Raw genomic sequence first — 23,751 nt, forward strand, 5'->3', positions numbered from 1 at the left:
ACCATTTTCTTCTTCAAGCTTTACCCTTATTCCTTGACTGTATTATATCATTTATTATAAATCCAAATTTCAGCCTTTCCTCCACATTATACTCTATTTCCTCTTCGAACTTTTCCCGCTTTCGTTCATCCCCTTTCTAATCTATCGACAACTGTGAACCGTTCCGATGATCGCAATTTCGTTAACGAATACATTCACACGACTCAAACAACAACGAAACGAAAACATTCATTTCCATTCGCAAACTCATTCGATTAAATAACAAGATCTGAAATTATGCCAATTGTGTGTTGTTTATCTTGCGAATGCCAAAAGATTTATGTTTAGTCGTCCAAATCGAGGGCAAATCGATTTGTCGTCAATCTTATTCGCATCCTATTATGAAATATCACCACCCCCCCCCCCTACCCCTACCCCTACCCCTTTGCCCACCCACTGGTGGAGGAGGGTGGGGGGGGAAGGGAAGTTGTGCTGTTGCAGCTTCATTAACCCATTGTCAACCAAACACAATGGCCGTTAATTGCATTTGGGTAAAAAGCAACGGGTTAAGCTAAGTCAACTCTGCTGCGCCGCAGTCCAGATACTCTTTCCCAGATAACTGCCTAACTGTTATTTACGACAATCGAGTATTTTTCGTAATTAGCTTAAATTTGACATTTGACATTTATTTAGTCTGCAAATGGAAACAACATTTTTGCTAGTTCGTTTCGTGAACTTTGTGTTCCACATCTATGGAACCAGTTTTTAGCTCCTTTTCCCTTATTATATATCATAATTATGTTAAATATGATTTCATTTAATATTTGGAGCAGCTAAACTTTATTTTGTTTCGAAAATATGTGTAAGAATACAATATTAGCTTCGGTTCTTGGAACTGGTTCTTCTTGTGGTTCAGGTTTGGTTGTTTTTCGTTTGGATTTATAGTCAAATTTAGCTTGGGTTTCTTTGATTTTCATACTTTTCGAAAAAATGTAGCGTTTTCTTCACAAATTACGGTAAAACTTATAGGTTCTGCGATGGCAGAAAATTCTGTAGCTTTTTAAATCAATTTCTTCATCTTTTGGCTTTGTTTTAGCAAATTTCCATGAAGTGGAAGCTCAGAAAAATGTCTTGTTTTCGGTATGTATTTTCCTCATTTTGAAAAAGAAATACTCCAAAAATTACTTCATAAATTATTTTATATTACTTATTATATATTGTATTATGCTGATCCTGATCCCGCTGAAGATTTTCCGATATCTGACACTAATTTAACAAAATGTTGTTTTTCAAATCAAAAAGCAATAAATAAATTGAATATAAAAGCTTAAAAGCATCTAAAAATGTTTTTTTTTGATAAATACAGGGTATTAATATTGCTATTGCTGACCAGATCCTGAAATTAAAGCATGAAAGCCTCGAAAAATGTTGCCCACTTGAATAGAGCCGCAGGCAGTTGACAGTTGACAGTCGAGAGTGTTATACGTATGTATGACAGTTGACAGTCGAGCGTGTTATACGTATGACAGAGTGTTGTTTGCAAACGTGACGGCAAAGCTGTGATGCTCGGCTGCAAAAAAAGTGCAGCGCGCTACAGGCGGCGACAGCTTTCGGGCTAAGTTGGTTGCGTAATCGCCGCTGCCTGACTGCCTGCAGACAACAGCAACAACAACACAAGTGTTGCAATAGTTAACAATGTAACGGTTATCGGCAAGACGAACGAAAGCACCAGAAGGCACACGAACACACACACACACGCACACGAAACAAACGCGCCCGTGGCGAGCCGAATGCAATCATGAATGAAGCTTACGGGCTCTGCGCGAGCTTTGCCTTTTACTTTCAATCACACATGTTGCCAGCAGCAGCAGCAGCAACAGCAACAGCAACAATAACAACAACAACAACAAATGCCCAAATCACGTTTTGCATTTTGTATTTGTACCAAAAACGCTCGATCAATAGTTGCGCGCGCGCGCGCGCGTTCACTGTGACAACATACACAAACACATACACGCACGGGCGCGCGCGCACACACAGACACGCACGCATACATGCATGCGCATATGGCTTGGCTTAAGTGTCTGCGCACACGTATGTATGTATGTACTTATGCGCCCGTCTAGCCTCTGCCCCTGTCGACCCCTTTTTCGACAGTGCAAAACGCCAGGCCGACACCCCCCCCCCCCTCCCGCCACCCTCCCCGCCCACCGCTAGTCCTTCCATTCAAAATTCAAATACGAAACGCGCGCAGAAACCAAAAAAAAAAAAACATACAAAAAGCTTTGCAAAACTTTTGTTTCTGTCGCCGCCGCCGCCGTTACTGCTGCTGCTGCTGTTGTTGTTGTTACTTCTGCTGCTTCTTCTTCTTCTTGAGCGCGGTATAAATCTTTTCAGTTGAGTTTGGAACGCGTAACCGTTAAAACGTGCAGCGGAAATTTAAGTGTCGCGCTGTTGAATTCAAATTGAAACGTCGCCGTTGCCATTGTTGTTGTTATTTATTGTATTTTATATTATTTTTTAATTCCATTTTTTTTTCGTACTTGCTGCGCCTGCTTGCCATTTTTGCTTGTTGCTGTTGTTGTTGTTTTTGTTAGCATATCCGTTAGTTAATTTTGAATTCGCCGCAACATGCAAAGCGTGCAATTGAGCTGCGTCCTGATCCTGGCATTGATTGCATACGGTAAGTGGCAGCCATTTTGTTATTTGATTGTTTTAATTTGTGAATGCACAAGCTCTTATTGGAATGCGGCAATTCGTATTGGCATTAGCGCAACCTTCCATTGCGTGTCGCTGGGCTCTGGCTCTGTCTCTATCTCTGTCTCTGGGCTTGGTTGTGCCTGTGCCTGTGTCTGTGTTTGGAGCTTTTACTTTCAAAAAAAACAATCCAAATTCCAATCGCAATCGCGTTGAATATTGAATTGAATTGAATTTCAAATGCGCGGCGGCAGCCAACCCCCTTTCCTTTGTTTTTTTTTTTCCCCCTCACTCTATTTGTTTTTTTTTTTTTTTGTTCTCGCGCTAGACCAAAATCCAGTTTAATTGGCCAGCTAAGCAGGTAACTGGTCTGCTTGGCCGAAGGCTAGACCAAAGATTTGTTTCATATAGCTCAGACTCGCCGCTTTCTGCTCCAATTAGCTGCAGCAGCTCGCGACATTTAACCCTGAAGCTGAACACAGTCTAAAGGCGGGCGAATTAACTCACCCCCCCCCCCTCCCACCATCCTGCCGCAGCAGCTGCTAAAGTAACTGTCAACTCATTTGGCATGCAGATCCAGTACAATTATTATTATTACTTTTGCTTTTGTTGAGTCAGCCAGAGTCAAGCCTTGGTTGGCTAAAGAACAGCAAGTTCTTTGATGTACACTGAGAAAAATGGGCACAGACTAAGCCTAGCTCAAGCTACAAATTGTTAAATATTATATATTATATATAAAACACAAATAATATTAAAATTTAAAAGTGCAATTATCCAATAAACAGGTATAAACTCACAAAAAGCCAAAGTAAAGCTAAAATTTAAATAGTTTTGCAATTTGTAGTCGAAATTTCAAGATAATTGCTATGGCTGTACGTCTACACTGAGAAAAAAAAATGCATGAATGTTGCTGAAGCTGCGAAATTTCTTGTTAGCAAGTCAAGCTCAAGTTGTAAATGTTAGTCCAAAGAGTGAAAATATTAAATTTAACAATTATAACAGTTATTTTCGATTGTACACTGAGAAAAATGTGCGGGCACAAGTCTAAAAACTAAGTTCCAACAAAGTCAAGCTTAAATCTTATGAAAATCTTTTCAGATATTTTGTTACTGTTACTTTTGATTTAATATTATGTGTGTGTATAAGTGTAACTTATTACACTGAGAAAAATGTTTTGAATGGATTGTGTGTACATTTAAAAAGTTTATCTATTGTGAGCTTAGATTTGAGGCAAAGGAACTTATGGAATCTTCTGAAATCTACAAAACTCCAATTGGAACACAAATTATTGAAAATTTTAGATGAAATATAAATACAAATTAATAGATATATATATGCAATATATTAAAATAGCAGAAATTGAAGCTCGTGTCATATTAAGAAATCTGCGTGTCGAATCTTCAAGTTAAATTAAAATTTGTACAATGTTAAAATATTTAGCTTAACTCTACTCTACTCTACTCTCTCTACTCTACTCTCTTCACTCTACTCTACTCTATTCTCTTTACTCTACTCCCTACTCTACTCTACTCTACTTTACTCTCTACTCTACTCTCTTCACTCTACTCTCTTTACTCTACTCTTTTAACTCTGCTCTCTTTACTCTACTCTCTACTCTACTCTACTCTACTCTACTCTACTCTACTCTACTCTACTCTACTCTACTCTACTCTCTCTACTCTACTCTCTTCACTCTACTCTCTTCACTCTACTCTCTTTACTTTACTCTCTCTGCTCTACTCTACTCTCTAGTCTCTTTACTCTACTCCCTACTCTACTCTACTCTACTCCCTACTCTACTCTACTCTACTCTCTATTCTACTCTCTCTCTACTCTACTCTCTACTCTACTCTCTTCACACTACTCCCTACTCTACTCTTTCTACTCTACTCTACTTATTAAGCCAAATATAGGATCTCCTTAAGATTTGGATGCATATTCATCCCTTTGCATAACATTCACATAAAACCGCTTCAGTTTTGAGCAGTGTATTTCGAGTACTTTTGACTTAGAACTTCGAAATATCAAATATATCTTAGAACTCGTTAAATTTACGGTTTACTTCTGCTGTCCTGCGATCCAGCTCATTTATTTTGCTTAGTGTATTCGTGTATTATTCAAATACAGACGATCGGATGCTTTAAATTAAAGCAAATGCCAAACATTTAAATGCTATCAAAATCAAACTAGAACTCGGCCCGTCAAACCAGTTGATAATCAAAGGCAATCACATAATATTATAGGATTTCGATGCCGGCCCAACGAGTTTTTTTTGTTCGACTAGCACTTCAAAAGGTTGATTTGATTTTTAGAGTTAAACCAAAAAAACGAGAAACAAAAAAAAGAAACGCGATTTTGTGTTTGCGAAAAACGTCGCTTCTGCACAATAATCGATCAGTTTTTTGGATAAAGTAATTACCGGAAATCGTTGCGTAGCAGTGTTAAGCACATAGTATGCATAATACGACGCTCAACCAGTTACCCGAGGCGGGCCTTTGGCTCCCGCTCCCAGGTTACATCATCGCCGGCGCTAGACGTGAAGATGCTCGAAAGCCGACAACGACGACGACGACGACGACAGCGCACATCACTTGCACTGACAGTTACATTTACACTCACTCACACACACACAACTACACTTAGAAAAACCAGTTAAGTGTTGCCAGTTGTGGGAAGGAAGGAAGTGCGCGTTTCGTGTTTAATAATGGGCATTGAAATGGTTGGGAAAACAACGTTGGCGACATTTCCCGATGCGAGCAATTGCTGACTGCTGACTAAAAGCGCCACAGATGGCGCTAACAGTCAATTGGACAAGTTTATCGATAACAACTATGCATCAGGAAAGCCAATCATCAATAATAACATTGATACATATGCATATCGATAACAATGTGAATTACCAAAAAAAATTTTGATATCAATCAAAAATCACGATAGCGATAGCTTGACAATAAGTCGATTGGCTCAAACAATAATGTTATCGATAACTTATCGATAATATTGTGTAAAGATAACTATAGCGATAGTTCAAAACAAGCGATGGCAGTCGGAAAAGAAATGCCGATATCGATAACAACACTAAAACAATATATGCAACAGTAAAAATTACGGCATCGATAGCCCAACGATACCTTGGATAACAATTATTAAGATCGATAATATTTTTAAGTGATTGCAATCACTGAAGCTAAAGCGATAACAATATCGATACTAATAAGCAAGACAAAAACCTTGTCGATAACGATAGCAATAACATTAGGGGTACAAATATCGATAGTCCAATCAGCGAAGTAATAACGATAACAATTTCGATAGAAATTACAATGAGAATAACTTTCTTGGCAGCAAATATAGACATAGAGAACAAAGGGGTTATCGATTGGCGGTAAGAGTAAAGAAATCGATAGGTATAATAACTAAGGTAGCAATAATTAAACCACATTCGACAATGCTTCCCCTAACGATAACGATAACATTAGCGTTGCAATTATCGATAGCACAAGTAAAAGTAAGTCAATAGCGAAAACGATATTGATGTCGATTGCAAAAGAGAAAATGCAAATTGGGATAACAATAACAATAGACAATATCGATAACATTAACGATAACGATAACATTAAAGTTACAAATATCGATAAAACAAAGCTCAAAAGCAAAAAACATATTGACGCGATAGCAATAGAGAGGAAAACATTCAAGATAGCCATAACAATAAACAGCATCGATAACATTAACGATAACGATAACATTAGCGTTGCAAATATCGATAACAAGTAAAATTAACTCAATAGCAAAAACGATATTGATGTCAATAGCAATGAGGAGGATAACAATTAAGCTAGCAACAACAATAAACAATATCGATAACATTCAAGTGAACGATAACGATAACGATAACGATAACAATTTAAATTGCAGGACACGGTCTGGCCGTCGGCTCACCCGAATGCCCCGAGAAATATGGCGTCCAGGCGTACGCGCACACCGAGAACTGCGATCAGTTCTTCCTCTGCACCAACGGCACCTTGACCCTGGAGACCTGCGAGAACGGCCTGCTCTTCGATGGCAAGGGCGCCGTTCACAACCATTGCAACTACAACTGGGCCGTCGACTGCAAGGGACGTCACTGGGATCGTGAGTAGTCGGCTCTCAAAGATTAACACATGCCTTACCCCCCTCCCTTCCCCTTTTGTTTTTGCAGCCACGCCCATTTCAACGCCTGGCTGCGAATATCAGTTTGGACTGTACGCCGTGTCCAAGGAGTGCTCGACAACGTATATCAAGTGCGCCCACGGCGAGCCGCACGAACAGGACTGCGACGCGGGCTTGGCGTACGATGAGCGCATCCATGGCTGCAATTGGCCCGATCAGCTGCTCGAGCACTGCAATCCCGAGGGTGAGCTAGGATCAAATCAAATCATTTCACAGAAATCCCAACTAATTGTGTTTCTTTGCAGCTGTTGTCGGCTTCAAGTGCCCGACTAAGGTCGATCCCAATTCGGTTGCGGCACGCTTCTGGCCCTTTCCCCGATTCCCCGTGCAGGGCGATTGCCATCGGTTGATCACCTGCGTCGAGGGCTATCCGCGTCTCATTAGCTGCGGCGAGGACAAGGTGTTCGATGAGCATACGCTCACCTGCGAGGAGCCCGAATATGCCAGCGGCGGCTGTGCCAACTATGGCAAATAGTGTGACCGTATCTCCAAAAACCACACACACACACAGACACACACACAGACACAGACCGACTCAACTGTACATATGTATGTAAAGCTGCTCGAGCCACGCTCAAAGCTCAAAGCTCAAAGCTCGGCCCTGGCTCTCTCTTGTGCTCTCACTCTTGTGCTCTCTCTCTCGCTCTCTCGTTTTCTCTTGCTCGTTTATGCACACGGCCTATCTGTCTGTCCCGCTCGCACTGCACCCATTTCCTAGCATCAAATATTGCAATAACTATCGTTTAATTTTGCACACTATTTTTTTTTTTTTTCTTCACATATATATAAATATATATTGTTAACCATAATTTGTATATGTTGTTTTTTTTTTTTTGTTGTTTTCAAAATGAGCACTAAATGCAATAAACTGTAAATTTATTTATTGTAATATTTTTGAAGAAAAAAATACGAAAATTGTTTTCCCTTTGACTTTGACCAACAAAGTAAGTATATGTATTCTGGATCAGGACTTGTCTCGAATCGCGACAACAACAAGGAATAGAGACTGGAAATTCCTTAAACATATTCTCCTATTAAGTATCGATATGTGCGAATCAATATCGATAAATATCGTTTCGGTTTTTCAAGCTTAACTCGAAGATTACAAAAGTTAGCTAAATCAAACTTGGTATTTGGGTAGTTTTATAGATTTTACGGATGAAAAATACTTCACTTTCTGAAAACCTAGCCCCATATCATCTCCAAAATTCTAATTACTAAAGCTAAAACCTTGCGCTTTGATACAATGACATAATGTTCGGACAACAAAGTCCGAAGTTCATCAAAAAGGTATTTGCCGCGGCCCGCACTTTGCTAATATATTAGCTGGAACTTGGACACGGGAACAACTTAACTTATCGTTAACTCAAAATCGAGAAATATATATTTATTTATAAAGAAAAAGCGGGCTACAAATCTAAGAAGTAGAAGAACAAAAAATGGGCGTCAAGTCGTACCGTGGCAGGTTTCACTGTGGAAATAGAGAAAGAAAAATAAAAACGAATAATAATAATAATCTATCACATGGAAATTCATGGATCGCTTTGTGTGGATCAATCGATCAGATGACGCGCATGATCCTGCGGCGTTGAAAATATAATCGCATAGATCAGGCCGTCGCGGACCGACTCCGTCGGACTGCCCACATTGAACATGAACTTGACGCGCTGCCGTACAATGTCCGGAACGCACGAGTACATCGGATACCAGCCCATCTTATTGAAGACGACGTAGATCTTGTAGATTTGATTGCGATAGATGTAAACGGGTCGATCGAATGTGATGTCCAAATGTGAATCGTAGCGCACGCGTGCCGTACAGTGCGTATACGTGATTCGCGATCCGTGCATATCCTGAATGTGCGCATAGAGCACCTCGGTATAGCGCTCGGCAAAGCCGGCCGAATTCATCAGTTCGCCGCAAAGCACCTGCGTCGGCACCTGAACGCCCAGTATCCAAATGTTGGTGTCCACCTGAAATGCAATTGGGGAATGATGGCAAAAATTGAAGTTTTTCGATTTCCACCTATATTTCGCGCATATGTGTGGATTTTGGGCTAGGTACGACTTGTTTTCATTCTAGTCATTCATTCAAGTTGAAGGAGAATACAGTTAAGGCATAAAACTCTCAGACGAAGGTTATCTACGCAGTTTTCACTTTTGTGTGTGAAATCGTTTTCACCATTTTAAGGTGAATACTGCAAGAGATTCCGGTGAAAACAATAAAGTTTTAACAGACAGTGAAAAGTTGAAGGGTTTCAGACAACAGGCATTCAACCATATTCACTTCTTTGGGTGGAATCTACAAAAAAGTTGCAGCGAACAGTTTTCCACCGATTCTTCCATCTTCACTTTATGTGAAGCTTTTCATTGATACCTTTTTTTTTGGGTGGAATTGTATTTTTGGGTGAAATTTACAAAAGATTGTTAAGACTTTGAAACAGACAAAGTTTTCCACGTATTTTCCAGACGTTTTAGCAGGGAAAAGCAAAAGCTTGCTGACAAGAAACAATTTCACACCTCTGGCTGGAATCTACAAAATATATTTTCCACCTATTTTTCACTTGTTCAAAAATGAAAATATTTTTCTCAACAACTTTCACTCTCTTGGGTGGAACATACCCACATTTTCCACCTTCTTGGGTGGAATCTAAAGGCGAGGTTTTAACAGGGAAAAGCAAAAGCTTGCTGACAAGAAACAATTTCACACCTCTGGGTGGAATCTACAGAATATGTTTTCTACCTATTTTTCACTTATTCAAAAATGTAAATGTTTTTTACAATAACTTTCACTTTCTTGGGTGGAACAGACTTTTCCCACATTTTCCACCTTCTTGGGTGGAATCCAAAGGAAAGAAGTTATGCTTTCCAGCTCTAAGGGGGTTATGTGATAGATGTGGAGCTCAAAGAACTTACCTGAAAGGTGACGCCACAGTCGGTGACGCTGGTGTTGCGATAGTCGAACTGGCGCGTCATCGAGCGCATGCAGTAGGAGCGGGTCATGTCGTGGTGCGAGTTGCTAGCGACGGCGACATCGTTGTCGTTGCCGGGCGGAACGGCAGCTGCTGCCGCTGGGGCTGGTGGGGCGCCCTCGTAGGCATCGTTGTTGGCGGGCGGATTGTTGGGCAGAGCGAGCGGCTCGTCGACAAAACTGAAGCCCGCACTGATCGGCACATGATCCGCGCCGGCTGCGGCGCCGAGATTGAGCGGCACACTGATCCGCTGGCGTGTGAAGAGCGGCTGATTGGGCTGCGGAATGGCAAAGGCGCGCGCAATGGCATCCGGCCGGAAGCCGGCATTTGTGGCATTGTTGTTGGTGGTGCTGCTGCTGCAGCCGGCGGCATGGCGATACGAGGAGTTAAGCTCGCGCTGCCGATGCGATGATTCGTAAAAGTTGCGCGTGCTGCGCGAGACACAGAAGCCCTCGGGCATATTGCAATCGTTCAGCGTGGGGCTGGAGATCTTGATGAGTATGGCCAAGGCCTCGTGCTGTTGCAGCAGCTTGGAGCGTGCCGGTCCCTCGGCAAACTGTTGCGGTGTCATGGTCAGGAAACGTATCTTCTTGACCGCCTGCCGGAGCATCGCTCCATCCATAATGGTGCGCTGTGCATCCATCATATTGATCATATTGGCCGCCGCCTCGGCGGCGTTCATCTCGTCGTTGGCATTGCCGGAGGCGTCGCTGTCAATGATGACCACATCATCGCTGACCACAGCTGCATTCACATTGCCATTCGAGGAGGACCTGCTGCTGCTGTTGGAGGCGTGTATCGGCGAGCTGCATCCCGAGCCGCTGGCTGTTGTCGCCTGCTCGCTGACATGCTTGTAGCTATCGACATCCTCGTCCTGATGCATGTGCTGCACCATGGCCGCCACATCGGGCTCCATTTTGATCTCCTCGACAATCTCATTGGCCGCCGCCTCCGGATGCTCTGCGCAGGCCAACAACGATTTGTTATTCCCACTGCCGCTGGCGACATCGTCGTTGCCATTTTGCTCATTCAAAATGCCGCGTTCGCTGGCGAATTTCAGCAGGCAATTGAACAGATCCAGCTCGGAGTCAATGTTGAGCCGATGCTGATCCAGTATGGCCATTAGCGTGGACACCTCAATGTCCAGGAAACTGGGATCGGAGAGCACCTCACGTGTATTGGCCGCTATCAGATCCATGCTGCTCTGCATCAGGCGCGGCTCATCGAACAGCTTGGCAAACTCGTAGGCGCGACACGCATTCTTGGGACTCAGATCGGCCCAGAGGAAGTGCGTGCAGCGCGTCACCACATGCGGCAGCATATATTTCTTTGCCACGTAGCACAGTTCGCAGGCCTTGTCGAAGGAGCCGATGGTTATCCGATCCGTATAAATATACTCGAGCATCGCCTCAAATGCCTCCGGCTGCACATCGGGTATTATTATGGGATCCGTCTTGTCCGGCAGATTGCCAAAGAACATGCGCTCAAAGACGGGCGATGCCATCGCCAGGAGCAGCTTGTGGCCAGCGATAATGCGTTGATTTGGCGGAGTGCCCACCAGGAAGCGGCAGTCGGCCCATTTCTCAGAGTGCAGCAGATACTGGCCGCGATCCTTGATCTCTGTCAGACTGTTTTGCCAGTCCAGGTCCATAATATGCACAACAAATTGTAACCAAAAACGATCGCAATTAATATTTATTTATTGTGTACCCTTGTTTATATGTATGTCGCGGTTTCAGTGTTGGGTAACGGCATGTCGAAGCGCAGCTTGGTGAAAGTAGTGAGCAGAAAATATCGCAAAAGAAATATCGATTAATAATTAAATTAAATGCCAATCCAACTAGCAGATAGTAATGAAATAATCCACAATTTAATTAAACTAGATGAGCGAGCTTAAATTTAATGTGCAGCATAGCTTTAGTAACCCCAAGTAACACGAGTTGATGTAGGTCGCGTGTGCTCGGCAAGGTTGCATTTGGCAATGTGTGGCATATACCAAATATATCGATATTTATGCAAATCAAAGAGCGAACTGCAAAACGAACCAATAAATATGATGGGTATTAATCGCGTCTGCCGCTGCGGTCACACCTAAACCAAACCAACAGCAACAATTGCATTGCGTAGAAAAATAAAGTGCTTAAACGTATAAAATTTCTGCACATATTTGATTGGCAATTAACTTGCGCGCCAATAACAACAAATAAATCATAACTTAAGCGAAAAACCCATATAATTGTTGTCTCCACTGTGTATGTGTGTGTATTTGCTTTGTTCTATACAGAACCTGTGAGTGTGACTGAGTCTGAGTGTGTTTGTGCGGGTGCGTGAGTGCGAGCGTGCGTTGGTGTGTGTGTGTGTGTGCGTTTGTGCGCGTGCCGTAACGTGAAATGGCAAAGAAAACGTACGATTTACTTTTTAAACTCCTACTAATTGGCGATTCCGGCGTTGGAAAGACCTGCATACTATTCCGTTTTTCGGATGATGCATTCACATCAACATTTATATCGACCATAGGTAAGCAAATGGCGCAGTCTTCAGTTGCCAATGCATATGTATGTATGCGTGTTGTGCTGTCTGTGTATTGCATATACCTGCAAAGTGGCTGCCGCTCTTTGGGTGTGTGTGTGTGTCTGTGTGTTGGTAAGTGGCATTGTCAATTGCCAATGTGTTGGGTGTAGGCGGCGCCCAAAAGCAACAAGGACACGGAAACTTCTCTGTGCATTTTGGGCGTGGCATTGTCTTAATGAGCTCCACTGACCTCCCGCACTCGACCTCCTGCCGCTTGGTAAATAATGTACATAGATACATATGTATGCATGTGCTGCCTGTGGCCTTTACTGCGCCGGATGCGATAGCCTTTGGACTTGATGAATTGCACTCGAAGCCCGCATAAGTCGCATTCAACTTAGTAACTGTTGTTATTGTTATTGTAGCTGTAGCTGTTGTTGTTGCTGGTTAACCACTGTGCTGAGTGTTGGTAAACTAGATTAACTATTGTGACGCATATCTATATGTATATATGTATGTATATACATGTATATGGTTGTGTGTGTTGTGATTCATATACAAAGGAACGAACACATTCTTCAGGTTTCAATTTAATAAATCGTTATCAAACACTTCATGCTACAGCACGATAAACGATAAACAAGTCGCACTTGTGACGTCATTTCTGCAATTAGCTAAAGCCTAATAAACGATCTTGTACTTGTTGTTGTTTGCCTTGCAGGAATCGATTTCAAAATTAAAACAGTCGAACTCAGGGGCAAAAAAATTAAATTACAAATATGGGACACTGCCGGCCAGGAGAGATTTCACACAATTACCACATCCTACTACCGTGGCGCGATGGGCATAATGCTCGTCTATGACATAACGAACGAGAAAAGTTTCGAGAATATAGTCAAATGGTTACGGAACATTGACGAGGTAAGCTACCAGCCGGCGGCACCCTCTGTCATAATTTATTTATCGAAATCTCTCTCTCTCTCTCTCTTTCTTTTCGTAGCATGCAAACGAGGATGTGGAGAAGATGATATTGGGCAATAAGTGCGATATGGGGGACAAGCGAGTGGTCAGCAAAGAGCGCGGCGAGGCGGTAAATTACCCACAACTCAATTCACACACACACACACACATATACACAATCTCCTCTCTCTCTCTCTCTCTCTCTATTTGCTCTGCCGCACAGATTGCCCGGGAGCATGGTATACGGTTTATGGAAACATCCGCCAAATCAAATATAAACATTGAGCGCGCATTTTGTGAACTTGCCGAGGCCATATTGGATAAAACATCTGGACGCGAATCGGCCGAGAATCCCGAAAGGGTGGTCGTTGATCGCAGCAACAGCGACAAGGCGCCGGGCTACAACAAGTGTTGTGCGTAATGGGGTTATGACACTTGTTAGTTTAACGTTCACGGTTGGTTTTGTGATCTACATACATACATGCATACATGCAGAACATACATACATATATATATATCTATATATATATATATATACATAACAATCTTGGCAAAAACCTAGTGCTTTTCTTCAATGTGCGTGTGCGTGTGCGTGTGTGCGTGTGTTTTTTGTAACTTTTTTATAGGTCCTTTAATATTACTATATGAACAAAAAAAAAAAAGAAGAAAAAAAAACAAAACACCAAAATGCGTTTTCTACTGGGTGGCAACCCTACCATCTAAAAGTCGGGATGCCAATTTAAATGGTACTCATACACGTCCTGTCTCGCTCCCACAAATGACATTTCCTAAATGCAAACAACAAAAAAGCCAACTAAGGAAAACTAACAAGTGTCATAACCCCACGAAGGGCGGGACTGCAGTAAATAACTGTAACCGAAAGCAATAAACATAGACTCACACACACACACACACACACACATATATACACATTTATAGCAGTAACAACCAAGAAACAACCTACCTAAAGTTTAAAATTTTATAATGTAATTTGGAGTAAATTTACAACAACAACAAAACACAGACACAACACACACAACGTACGTTAGTTAACGCACAAGGAAGCGAACCAAGTGGAAAACGAAACAGCTGCAAATTGAGGAACAATACAAAATTCAAATGCATTTTGCGTGTCACGAGCATTTGTGGCATGCGGACTTACTTAGCTAACGTGGAACAGACGGAACTGAAACGGACGCACATGCGACTTAAACTCACTCTCTCTCTCTCTCTCACACACACACATAATGTATTTGTATATGTATATGGTAATTACTTAAATACCACAAATCACTTAAAATATACCGACTATTTATGTACGCGTTTTTTACAACCTCTCTTTTTGGCTACCTGCAGCAGCACGAATGCCTGAAAACTTGACGAAACATTTAACTGTAACTTAAAATGTTATATATATACATATACATACATACATATGCATAAACACACACTCAACACACATGCATACGAAATGTATTGGTAAATTCTTTTTGAGCATTTTTGTTTTGACTTTTCGACTTTTCGACTTTTTGGCTACCTGCTTTGCGTTTAACCGTTAGTTAGCTTAGCCTAAAATTGCTTATTGTTTTGTTATTGCCAAATGATAAATAAAGAATGGGAAGAAGCAGCAGCAGCAGAAGCAGGCGTGAAGAAACGAAATAGAGTATAGAAGAAAACGAGCTGCATATTAAAATGATATCGTATTGTGTATGTTTAAATGTTTAAACAAAACAAACAAATTGGCCAACGGGGCGTGTCTATGAGAACTTTTCTTAGCCTTGGCCTAACACATATACATACATATATATACATACACACACACACATATATATATATATATACATAACTATAAACTATTTTTTTTCGTAATACTTATTATTTGTAAATGTATATGGATTTAGCGTAGTTGTCCACACCAAATGATTTAATGATTAAATATAAAGAACAATTTAAAGCGTCATCTAATCCAATAAAAAACAAATAAAAACATCAGCCAATTTGTGTCAAGTGGCAGGAGGGCGGGGGGGGGGGAGGGGGAGGGGGGGGTTAGTTGCTGGTAATTGCTTGATGCAGACAAACGCCCGCAATCCAGGTGGAGATCACCTGGAGGTCATCGTTGAGCAGTATGAAATCGGCATCCGTATCAAAGTCCAAGGTGCCCTTTTGTCGTTCGATGCCCAAACAGCGGGCGGGATGCAGTGTGGCCGCCTCGATGGCATATACCCTGGAGCAGTCTGCAAAAGGGAATCACAATTAATTGATCTCCAAGTGGAAGTGGAATCGGGGCTCACCTGTGGCGCGCTGAAAGATGCGCACACACTCGTCCATGGGCGCAATGCTGCCGCAGAGCGTATCGGTGCCGGCTATAAATGCCCTGCCCTGCTTCACCTCCAGCGGCAGCTGGCCAATATGATGGACGCCATCCTCGAGGCCCAGCGCCGATATGGCATCGGTGACCAGTATAAGACCCTCCGCATGGGTGCGATACGCAATCCGCAGCGCGGCCGGATGTGTGTGCACGCCGTCCGCAATGATGCCAAAATAGATGGTGCGACCAGGAGGTATGGCGTCCGAGGCGAGCAGCCCGACCAGACCCGGATCGCGATGATGGAACGGCAGCATCGCATTGAACAGATGCGTAATCAAAGTGGCGCCATGCCGAACTGCACGTTCGCCGTCGCTCAGGCTGGCCATGGAGTGGCCGAGGGCGACGGTGATGCCCATGGCGACCAGCTGATCGATGACGCCGGCATCGTGCACCTGTTCCGGCGCCAGCGTTATGATCTTGATGCGTTCCAGCTGGCCGTAGGTGGCCCGCACCGTTTCCAGGCCCTATCAAATGGTCAGGGAAAAGATTAGATTCGAATTGTGGCCTGAAATCTACGCACATTGTCGATGGTCTGGATGCAGCTCTCCGGATGGGCGCCTTTCTTTTGCGGATTGATGAACGGACCCTCGGCGTGCACGCCCAATATGCCGGCGCCGCCTTCGATCTGCTGCGGCATGCGCGGCAATATTGTGTGATAGCTGTCCGTCGGTGACGTCACCAGCGTCGGGCAAAACGAGGTAACGCCGTTGCACACCAGACCCCTGGCGACCTTTTCCACGCCGGCCTCAATGCTGTCCTTGTCGTACGAGAAGTCCACGCCGTAGCCACCTGAAACAGAGAGAGAGAGCGAGAGAGTGAGAGAGAGTGAGCGTGCATGAAAATTGTCGCCAGTCGCTGTCTCTGTCTTTGGCTATTGCTGCACCGCTCTAACGCTTTGTGTTTATGATTTGCAATCGCGGCACAGTGGGGCAAATGGCGATAAGATTAACAAACAGAAAACAACAAACAAAAGTGAAATATTTCAATGGTTGACTGAGGCAACGGACCTTGGCGACGCATTCAAAAGTGAACTTTTGCTAGCTGTAACTGTTCGTTTACCGTTAATTTGCAGATCTATGTAGCCGGGCGCTATGATGGCGCCGCCGCAATCGATGCGCCGATGCGACTTGCTGCGCTCATCATAGAAAACGGGCTCCGGATTGATGATCTTGCCGTCCCGCACCCACAGATCGTCCTCGATTAGCCGATGGTCGCGCACCAGACGGCAATTGGTGAACTGAATTAACTGTCGCACACTTTTCGACATGCCGTTATCTGTGTGTGTGTGTGTGCAGAAGAAAAGAAACAAGCAACAAATGGAGGCCAAAAACGAACTGTAAAAAGCAGTAAATAATTGCTTGTTTTTTGTAAAATCAAAATTGAAAAGATTAATATTATGTTTAGCGGACAACTCGGACTTGAACGACGCCCGCGTCGCTGGCGGCAACCAAATGTTGAGTGCTCCGCAAGCAGCGCGTCCGGGTTAAATAAACGGCGCTGCCAATCCAGGCGAGTCTGCTGCTCGCACCCACACAGCTGGCAAAATCGTCTGCTTTTGCTGCGTTGCCGATTTTATGCTAAATTAACATATGTTCGCATACCTATCGATAACAGTAACAGCCATAGCATCCAGCATTTGACTGGCTGCAAACTGTTAAATGTTTTCAACATTTATTGTTTATGTTATGCGCTCAGCGCAACAGTTGTGAGCAGCATACCATATGCTTAATTAACATATGTTCGCATACCTATCGATAACAGCAACAGCCAGCCAGCCAGGCAAAGGAGTGTGCAGTGTCATAGCAGCCAGCATTTGACTGGCTGCAAACTGTTAAAGAACAATATCGAAATGCAATCGATTTAATTTGAATTTGAATTCAAATTATCTTTAAGCAAATATTACGCCATGGGCGAACTGTACATTTTGCCGGCCGCTTGCTTATCAATTATAAATAGGTTTTCTTTGTGGATTATGGCGATAAGGCCAAAAGTGATTCGCCCAACAAATGCAATTGTTTTCACAAGCGAACACTTGAAAATAATTTAATACGGTCACGGCACTCTATCTTTATTTGCTCTCTCTCTTCCACTCTCTCTCTCTCTCTCGCTTACTGATAGCGGTAATCTTTGCGGTCCGTGGAGAAGTTTTGCGGCTTGCAGTGGCAATTTGCCCGACACCGCAGCCGCACATTGTTTGTTATCTCTTCCACTTGTTCGTGTACTTTGCTGGCAAACTTTGCCAGAGGGAGGGGGGAGGGGGGGGGACGACGACACCCAGATACCATAAGGTGGTACTTGCGTAGGCACAGGAGACGGACGGTGGGGGGGGGGGGGGGGGCAACTTATAACTTGCATTGGAAGCGCAAATTGCGCTGCCTTTCCATTTGGCATGCACTCATTTGGGTTATCTGCACGGGCACTTAATAAACTTAATGACTCTCGAAGATACTCTGGCTTTTCTCTTTTTTTGTTTTTCACAAAATCTCTCGCCTAAAAGCATTCAAGTTTTATCTGGCTCCGATAGGCGTTACTCTACTTAACCCCCCCCTCCACCGCTTTTCCTTTTTCGCTTTGATAACATTTGCAAAGACAAAAAAAAAAAAAAGGCAAATGTTGTCATTGGCAACCCTTTGATGCCCGCCCATGGCAAGTCCCGCAAATTATGAGAAGAGAAAAAGAAAACAAACAAACAAACAACTAAGCGTGCCCGACGAGCAGATACCCTAAAAACACGCGCGTTGACTTTGTCTGGGAGACTGCGTTCCCAATTAACTCGGCTGTTTGTCGTCCGATCTTTGTGAAACTTTCGGAGCTTGAATGTCTAAGAGACGCGTGCCTGCATCCAGAACTTGGCTTATGTAGCTCAGATAGTTCTCGAGTTATGCTGAGAGAAAACCTTGGATATTTGTCGATATTACCAAACTGAATGACTAGCGAATATATATAGCTAGATGGACTCGGCTGATCGGGAATATATATATAAGACTTAAGACTGCTTCCGACAACCTCTTACACACATTATACCCATTATACCCTCTACCCCCATGGACTTTGGGTATACAATTCCGCACAAAATAAACTCAACGACAACAAACAGCAAAAAAAATGCTCAGCAAATCCCGAAAACAGGCAAATGCAATAAACTTTTAATTAGTTAAGTCGCACATAGGAAAAAAAATAATAAAATAAAGCAGGAAATATTTTTTAAAAATACCACACATACACGCGACATTTACGCATGTCGCCGGAGCTCCTCGTGAGTTATTTGCCACAAAGTAAAACAATGTTTCTGCGCTTTTCTGTTTGCCTGCAAGTTTCATGACATTTTTTTTATTAATTGCTCAGCAGTCCGCTGCCCCGCAGCTAGTTTAAATTTAAATTAATTAATTAGTGCTCACAAAGCAGAGCATGCAACGTCGCATATGCATTTGCCTCCTGCTTTTCCTTGATTATTTCTCTATTTTTGCGTATTTTGCAATACTAATGTCAAAACTATCGAATTTTCATTATATTCTTTTTAATAATTGTTATTTGGTATTCATTATTCATAATTATGATTATTCATTTTTCATTTAATATTTATTATTTGTAACTTATTACTTGTTATCTAATATTTATTATTAATTATTCATTATTCACCATTCATTAGTCAGTATTCATTATTCATTATTAAATATTTAGCTTTGATTATTCAGTATTTATTAATTAGTTTTCATTTTTCATTGTTCATTGTTCATTGTTCATTGTTCATTATTCATTATTCATTATTCATTGCTCATTGTTCATTGTTCATTATTCATTAGCTGGCTCGAGGTCCGTGGTTTATTCAAAACAAAAATGAAACACAATTTTGTTTTAGTTTATATGTTATGTATATCTTTCATATCTGGCGAATAAAATATATATTTAAACATTTAAATTTGTATATATATATTTAAATATATATTTGGAAGATTTATTCTTCGAAAGCGAAGCTTCCAGGTAAATCATTTTTTAATTAACATGCCTCACAGTTTTGCCAAAATATATAAGTAAATCTCTAACTGGAATCCAACTCCCAATCTAACCTAACAAAGCCAAACATAACCCAATCAAATTTCAGCTCAACAAATCGCTTATAACCTAAAATGGTCTAAGCTAAAACCTAATCCACGCAAACTTGAACCAATATAACAAAACCCAATCCAATCAAATAAAACCTAAGAGCCAGCCCAGCCTTACCAAAACCGATTGAAGCTAACCTCAAATAACCTAACATAACCTAACAAAATGCAATATAACCTAACAAAATGCAACATAACCTAACCAAAATGCAACATAACCTAACAAAATGCAACATAACCTAACCAAAATGCAACATAAACAACCGAAATTCAACATAACCTAACCAAAATGCAACATAACCTAACCAAAATGCAATATAACCTAACAAAATGCAACATAACCTAACCATAATGCAACATAACCTAACCAAAATGCAATATAACCTAACAAAATGCAACATAACCTAACCAAAATGCAACATAACCTAACAAAATGCAACATAACCTAACCAAAATGCAACATAAACAACCGAAATTCAACATAACCTAACCAAAATGCAACATAACCTAACAAAATGCAACATAAACAACCGAAATTCAACATAGCCTAACCGAAATTCAACATAACCTAACCAAAATGCAACATAACCTAACAAAATGCAACATAACCTAACAAAATGCAATATAACCTAACAAAATGCAACATAACCTAACCAAAATGCAACATAACCTAACAAAATGCAACATAACCTAACCAAAATGCAACATAAACAACCGAAATTCAACATAACCTAACCAAAATGCAACATAACCTAACAAAATGCAACATAACCTAACAAAATGCAATATAACCTAACAAAATGCAACATAACCTAACCAAAATGCAACATAACCTAACAAAATGCAACATAACCTAACCAAAATGCAACATAAACAACCGAAATTCAACATAACCTAACCAAAATGCAACATAACCTAACAAAATGCAACATAAACAACCGAAATTCAACATAGCCTAACCGAAATTCAACATAGCCTAACCGAAATTCAACATAACCTAACAAAATGCAACATAACCTAACAAAATGCAATATAACCTAACCAAAATGCAACATAACCTAACAAAATGCAACATAACCTAACCAAAATGCAACATAAACAAACTGGCTGTGTTTGCCAGTGCATGCGTGTTCTTTGTGAAACAAAATAATTGAAATTCGGATTATAGGGTATGCCCAAGTCGTCTGGGTCGTGGATCAAGTGTTTAATATTGTTTGCAATGGACAACAAGTACATGCATATTACTTATTTACGACTTTTTCCAGCATGACTAGACAAACGGGACGAATGAGGGGAGAGGGGTGTGTGTGTGGAGGAAGAGGAAGAAGCATTTGCCGGAGCTTTTTGGGGGGGGGGGGGTGGGGGGGGCAAGCGGATTTTGGTTAGTTGTCGGTGCTTTTGTGCGATCCCAAGCGCCACATGTTGCACTGCAAAATGATTGCGGTGCCGCATTGCATTGCAAAATGTTTTATTGCATTCTTGTTGCAGCAACAACAACAACAACAACAACAACAACAACAACAACAACAACAAGAACTTGCGGGTGGCCCTGGGCCAGCTACAGCTACACGTAAAAAAAACAAGGGCTGCCTTCCTAATTAATCTCAAAAATTAACATTTATCCATTTCCAATGTATGTAAACTAACATTTAAGACTGTTTGCTCGACTAGCTGATACCCTGTTGTGTTTATCGAGCAGTGGCTTCTAACTATAGTCGAGGCTTTTTGATATTTAAAGGTCATAAGGAAGGTTTTCAAATGTAGTAAAGTATTTTTTTGTTTTGGTATTTTAGTATTTTTTTCAATCAATATGTAAATATGTTCAGCTTTTAATATGTTTAAGTTATGCTTAAAGAGCAAGTCTTAAGAAAATCGATAATTATCGATATTAGGAAAATGAGAGCAAAATGAGAGAGCAATGTGTAAATTCTTTATGGGATTGGAAATGCTTGCTTCTGCGTGTTACATACATTTACACAAAACCAATAAACGCTTTTCATCAATTTTTAATGATTACAGGGTATACAGACAATCATTTGCTATGCCTGATTTAAAGCATTTTCTATTAGCTGATAGATTTGCTGGTAAAATTTATCTATCGATGTTGACTGTATCGATACATTTAGGCATCGATGTTGACTCTATCGATACATTTAGGCGTCGATGTTGACTCTATCGATACATTTAGGCATCGATGTTGACTATATCGATATATTGAGGCATCGATGTTGACTATATCGATAAATATCGATGTGGCCTATATCGATATATTGAGAAATTGATGTACAGTATATCGATACATTTAGGCATCGATGTGGCCTATATCGATACATTTAGGCATCGATGTTGACTATATCGATATATTTAGGCATCGATGTTGAACTATATCGCTACATTTAGGCATCGATGTTGACTATATCGATACATTCAGGCATCGATAAATATCGATGTGGCTTATATCGATATATTGAGAAATTGATGTTCAGTATATCGATGCATTGAGGCATCGATGTGGCCTATATCGATACATTTAGGCATCGATGTTGACTCTATCGATAAATTAAAGCAACAATGTTGACTATATCGATATATTTAGGCATCGATGTTGACTATATCGATAAATTGAGGCATCGATGTTGACTATATTGATAAATGGAAGCATCGTCGATAAGTATATCGATACGCTGCGACATCGAGTTCTCCTTAATGCCTTACATATACGATTATAACTTATCGATTCGCACTGGCGATGCACAATTTTTAGAGTTTCGAGAGCATTCGTTCGCTGAGTGTATCAGGTATGCGGATAGTGCCATGTTTTTGTGGCTTGTTGGGAAATGCGGCTACATTTTATTATGGCTAAACACGCATTCATTATGCTCCGGACCGCAGAAACCGCAGAAAACTCTGAGCAAGCATCAGCAGCAGCAGTTGGTTGTAGCACGGGTAAACGAGGCCGGATGAGGTCGGGCAGCGGCAACCAGACAAATGATTGCCAAGACGCCGGAGCCGGAGTCGGAGCTGGAGCCGGAGTCCGAGTCGGAGCCGGAGCCGGAGACCAGAGCAAATGCTCGTGACTACGTGGCTCATTTGGCGCTCGACTAATCGCAAATAACGCACATCGATTAGGGCCACATCAAATGAGTTGGCCCAAAGGAGTTGGCCACAACAAATACAATAAACAAGACAGAGAGAGAGAGACAGAGAGAGAGAGAGGAGCTGAGAAACAATTAGCACAGTCCGGACATAATTGACGTGCAGTTAGGTCTCTGATTAAAGAAGCAATCATAAAATTAAGACCCATAATCCTCTGGCCAATTTGGCCACACGCATGACAACTCTGGCGCGCACGAGCCAGGGGCGTGGTACAGGGGGGGGGGGGGGGCTGGTTATAAGAGGGGTAAAGGGGGTCAGGGGGGGTGGGCTCACACTAATACGCGTAATAACCAAACCGAAAACAACAATAATAATAACTTGAGACTATTGTAAAGAAGAACAAAGAAACGGAATACAGAAAGTGACCGACTGTGAGTTACCCTGCAAACCAGTTAGAAATTACACTTCTATTTTAAGGTTAGCTTGATTCCATACATTAAATAAAAGTGACCGAAAATAAAAGTATTTTTGTGCATGTACAAATGCAAGTTTGTGATTAACAAGTTAAATAAACAAATAAAAAAACATTGAACCGGCGACCTGCCGGCGACGCTCAGACACCTCAGACAATCACACAAGCTCACAGGCTCAGTCAGTCGGTCAATCACTCAATCATTCAGTCACTCAATCAGTCAGACAGACAATCAGTTAATCAGGCAGTCAATCAGTCAGTAAGTCAGGCAATCAGTCAGTAAGTCAATCAGTCAGTCAGTCTGTCAGCCTCTCAATTAGTCAATTACTTAATAATTGGCCAATCAGTCAATAATTCAAGCACTCCGTCAGTCAGTCAATCA

At 41.7% G+C, this 23,751-nt stretch overlaps 4 protein-coding genes across 4 annotated transcripts; 2 read left to right on the forward strand and 2 right to left on the reverse strand.

Annotated features, from left to right (window-relative positions):
- Positions 1 to 2,379: 2,379 nt before the first annotated feature.
- Peritrophin-A (Peritrophin A) lies at positions 2,380 to 7,466 on the forward strand. The gene is made up of 4 exons (XM_064692600.1): positions 2,380 to 2,662; positions 6,595 to 6,810; positions 6,878 to 7,072; positions 7,134 to 7,466. Exons 1-4 carry the CDS (start codon positions 2,611 to 2,613, stop codon positions 7,361 to 7,363), a joined length of 693 nt encoding a protein of 230 aa, XP_064548670.1. The 5' UTR covers positions 2,380 to 2,610; the 3' UTR covers positions 7,364 to 7,466.
- Positions 7,467 to 8,238: 772 nt separating this feature from the next.
- Positions 8,239 to 11,622, reverse strand: LOC135435536 (uncharacterized). Its single transcript, XM_064692632.1, has 2 exons — positions 9,804 to 11,622; positions 8,239 to 8,861 (listed from the first exon to the last, which is right to left on the reverse strand). Exons 1-2 carry the CDS (start codon positions 11,508 to 11,510, stop codon positions 8,442 to 8,444), a joined length of 2,127 nt encoding a protein of 708 aa, XP_064548702.1. The 5' UTR covers positions 11,511 to 11,622; the 3' UTR covers positions 8,239 to 8,441.
- Positions 11,623 to 11,942: 320 nt separating this feature from the next.
- Positions 11,943 to 14,649, forward strand: Rab10 (RAS oncogene family member Rab10). Its single transcript, XM_064692669.1, has 4 exons — positions 11,943 to 12,376; positions 13,092 to 13,291; positions 13,371 to 13,460; positions 13,554 to 14,649. The coding sequence occupies exons 1-4, from the start codon at positions 12,250 to 12,252 to the stop codon at positions 13,749 to 13,751; spliced, it is 615 nt and encodes a 204-aa protein (XP_064548739.1). The 5' UTR covers positions 11,943 to 12,249; the 3' UTR covers positions 13,752 to 14,649.
- A 376-nt stretch (positions 14,650 to 15,025) lies between these two features.
- LOC135435542 (N-acetylglucosamine-6-phosphate deacetylase) lies at positions 15,026 to 16,984 on the reverse strand. The gene is made up of 4 exons (XM_064692665.1): positions 16,758 to 16,984; positions 16,219 to 16,487; positions 15,622 to 16,162; positions 15,026 to 15,564 (listed from the first exon to the last, which is right to left on the reverse strand). Exons 1-4 carry the CDS (start codon positions 16,963 to 16,965, stop codon positions 15,377 to 15,379), a joined length of 1,206 nt encoding a protein of 401 aa, XP_064548735.1. The 5' UTR covers positions 16,966 to 16,984; the 3' UTR covers positions 15,026 to 15,376.
- Between the last annotated feature and the right edge of the window lie 6,767 nt (positions 16,985 to 23,751).

This window comes from Drosophila montana, unplaced genomic scaffold, assembly GCF_035044405.1.
Source record: "Drosophila montana isolate Dmon_TW-CO22-7 unplaced genomic scaffold, ASM3504440v1 contig_3626_1, whole genome shotgun sequence".
In the NCBI taxonomy this organism is placed as follows: domain Eukaryota; kingdom Metazoa; phylum Arthropoda; class Insecta; order Diptera; family Drosophilidae; genus Drosophila; species Drosophila montana.

Bases quoted from the DNA above. Each gene is read 5' to 3' on its own strand.
- Peritrophin-A (XM_064692600.1), top strand. From the start codon at position 2,611: ATGCAAAGCGTGCAATTGAGCTGCGTCCTGATCCTGGCATTGATTGCA. The intron at 2,663-6,594 runs GTAAGTGGCAGC...TTTAAATTGCAG, and splicing joins CCTGGCATTGATTGCATACG to GACACGGTCTGGCCGTCGGC. The intron at 6,811-6,877 runs GTGAGTAGTCGG...TTGTTTTTGCAG, and splicing joins CAAGGGACGTCACTGGGATC to CCACGCCCATTTCAACGCCT.
- LOC135435536 (XM_064692632.1), bottom strand. From the start codon at position 11,510: ATGGACCTGGACTGGCAAAACAGTCTGACAGAGATCAAGGATCGCGGC. The intron at 8,862-9,803 runs GTAAGTTCTTTG...ATTGCATTTCAG, and splicing joins ACTGTGGCGTCACCTTTCAG to GTGGACACCAACATTTGGAT.
- Rab10 (XM_064692669.1), top strand. From the start codon at position 12,250: ATGGCAAAGAAAACGTACGATTTACTTTTTAAACTCCTACTAATTGGC. The intron at 12,377-13,091 runs GTAAGCAAATGG...TTTGCCTTGCAG, and splicing joins AACATTTATATCGACCATAG to GAATCGATTTCAAAATTAAA. The intron at 13,461-13,553 runs GTAAATTACCCA...TCTGCCGCACAG, and splicing joins GCAAAGAGCGCGGCGAGGCG to ATTGCCCGGGAGCATGGTAT.
- LOC135435542 (XM_064692665.1), bottom strand. From the start codon at position 16,965: ATGTCGAAAAGTGTGCGACAGTTAATTCAGTTCACCAATTGCCGTCTG. The intron at 16,163-16,218 runs GTGCGTAGATTT...ACCATTTGATAG, and splicing joins GCATCCAGACCATCGACAAT to GGCCTGGAAACGGTGCGGGC. The intron at 15,565-15,621 runs GTGAGCCCCGAT...TCCCTTTTGCAG, and splicing joins CATCTTTCAGCGCGCCACAG to ACTGCTCCAGGGTATATGCC.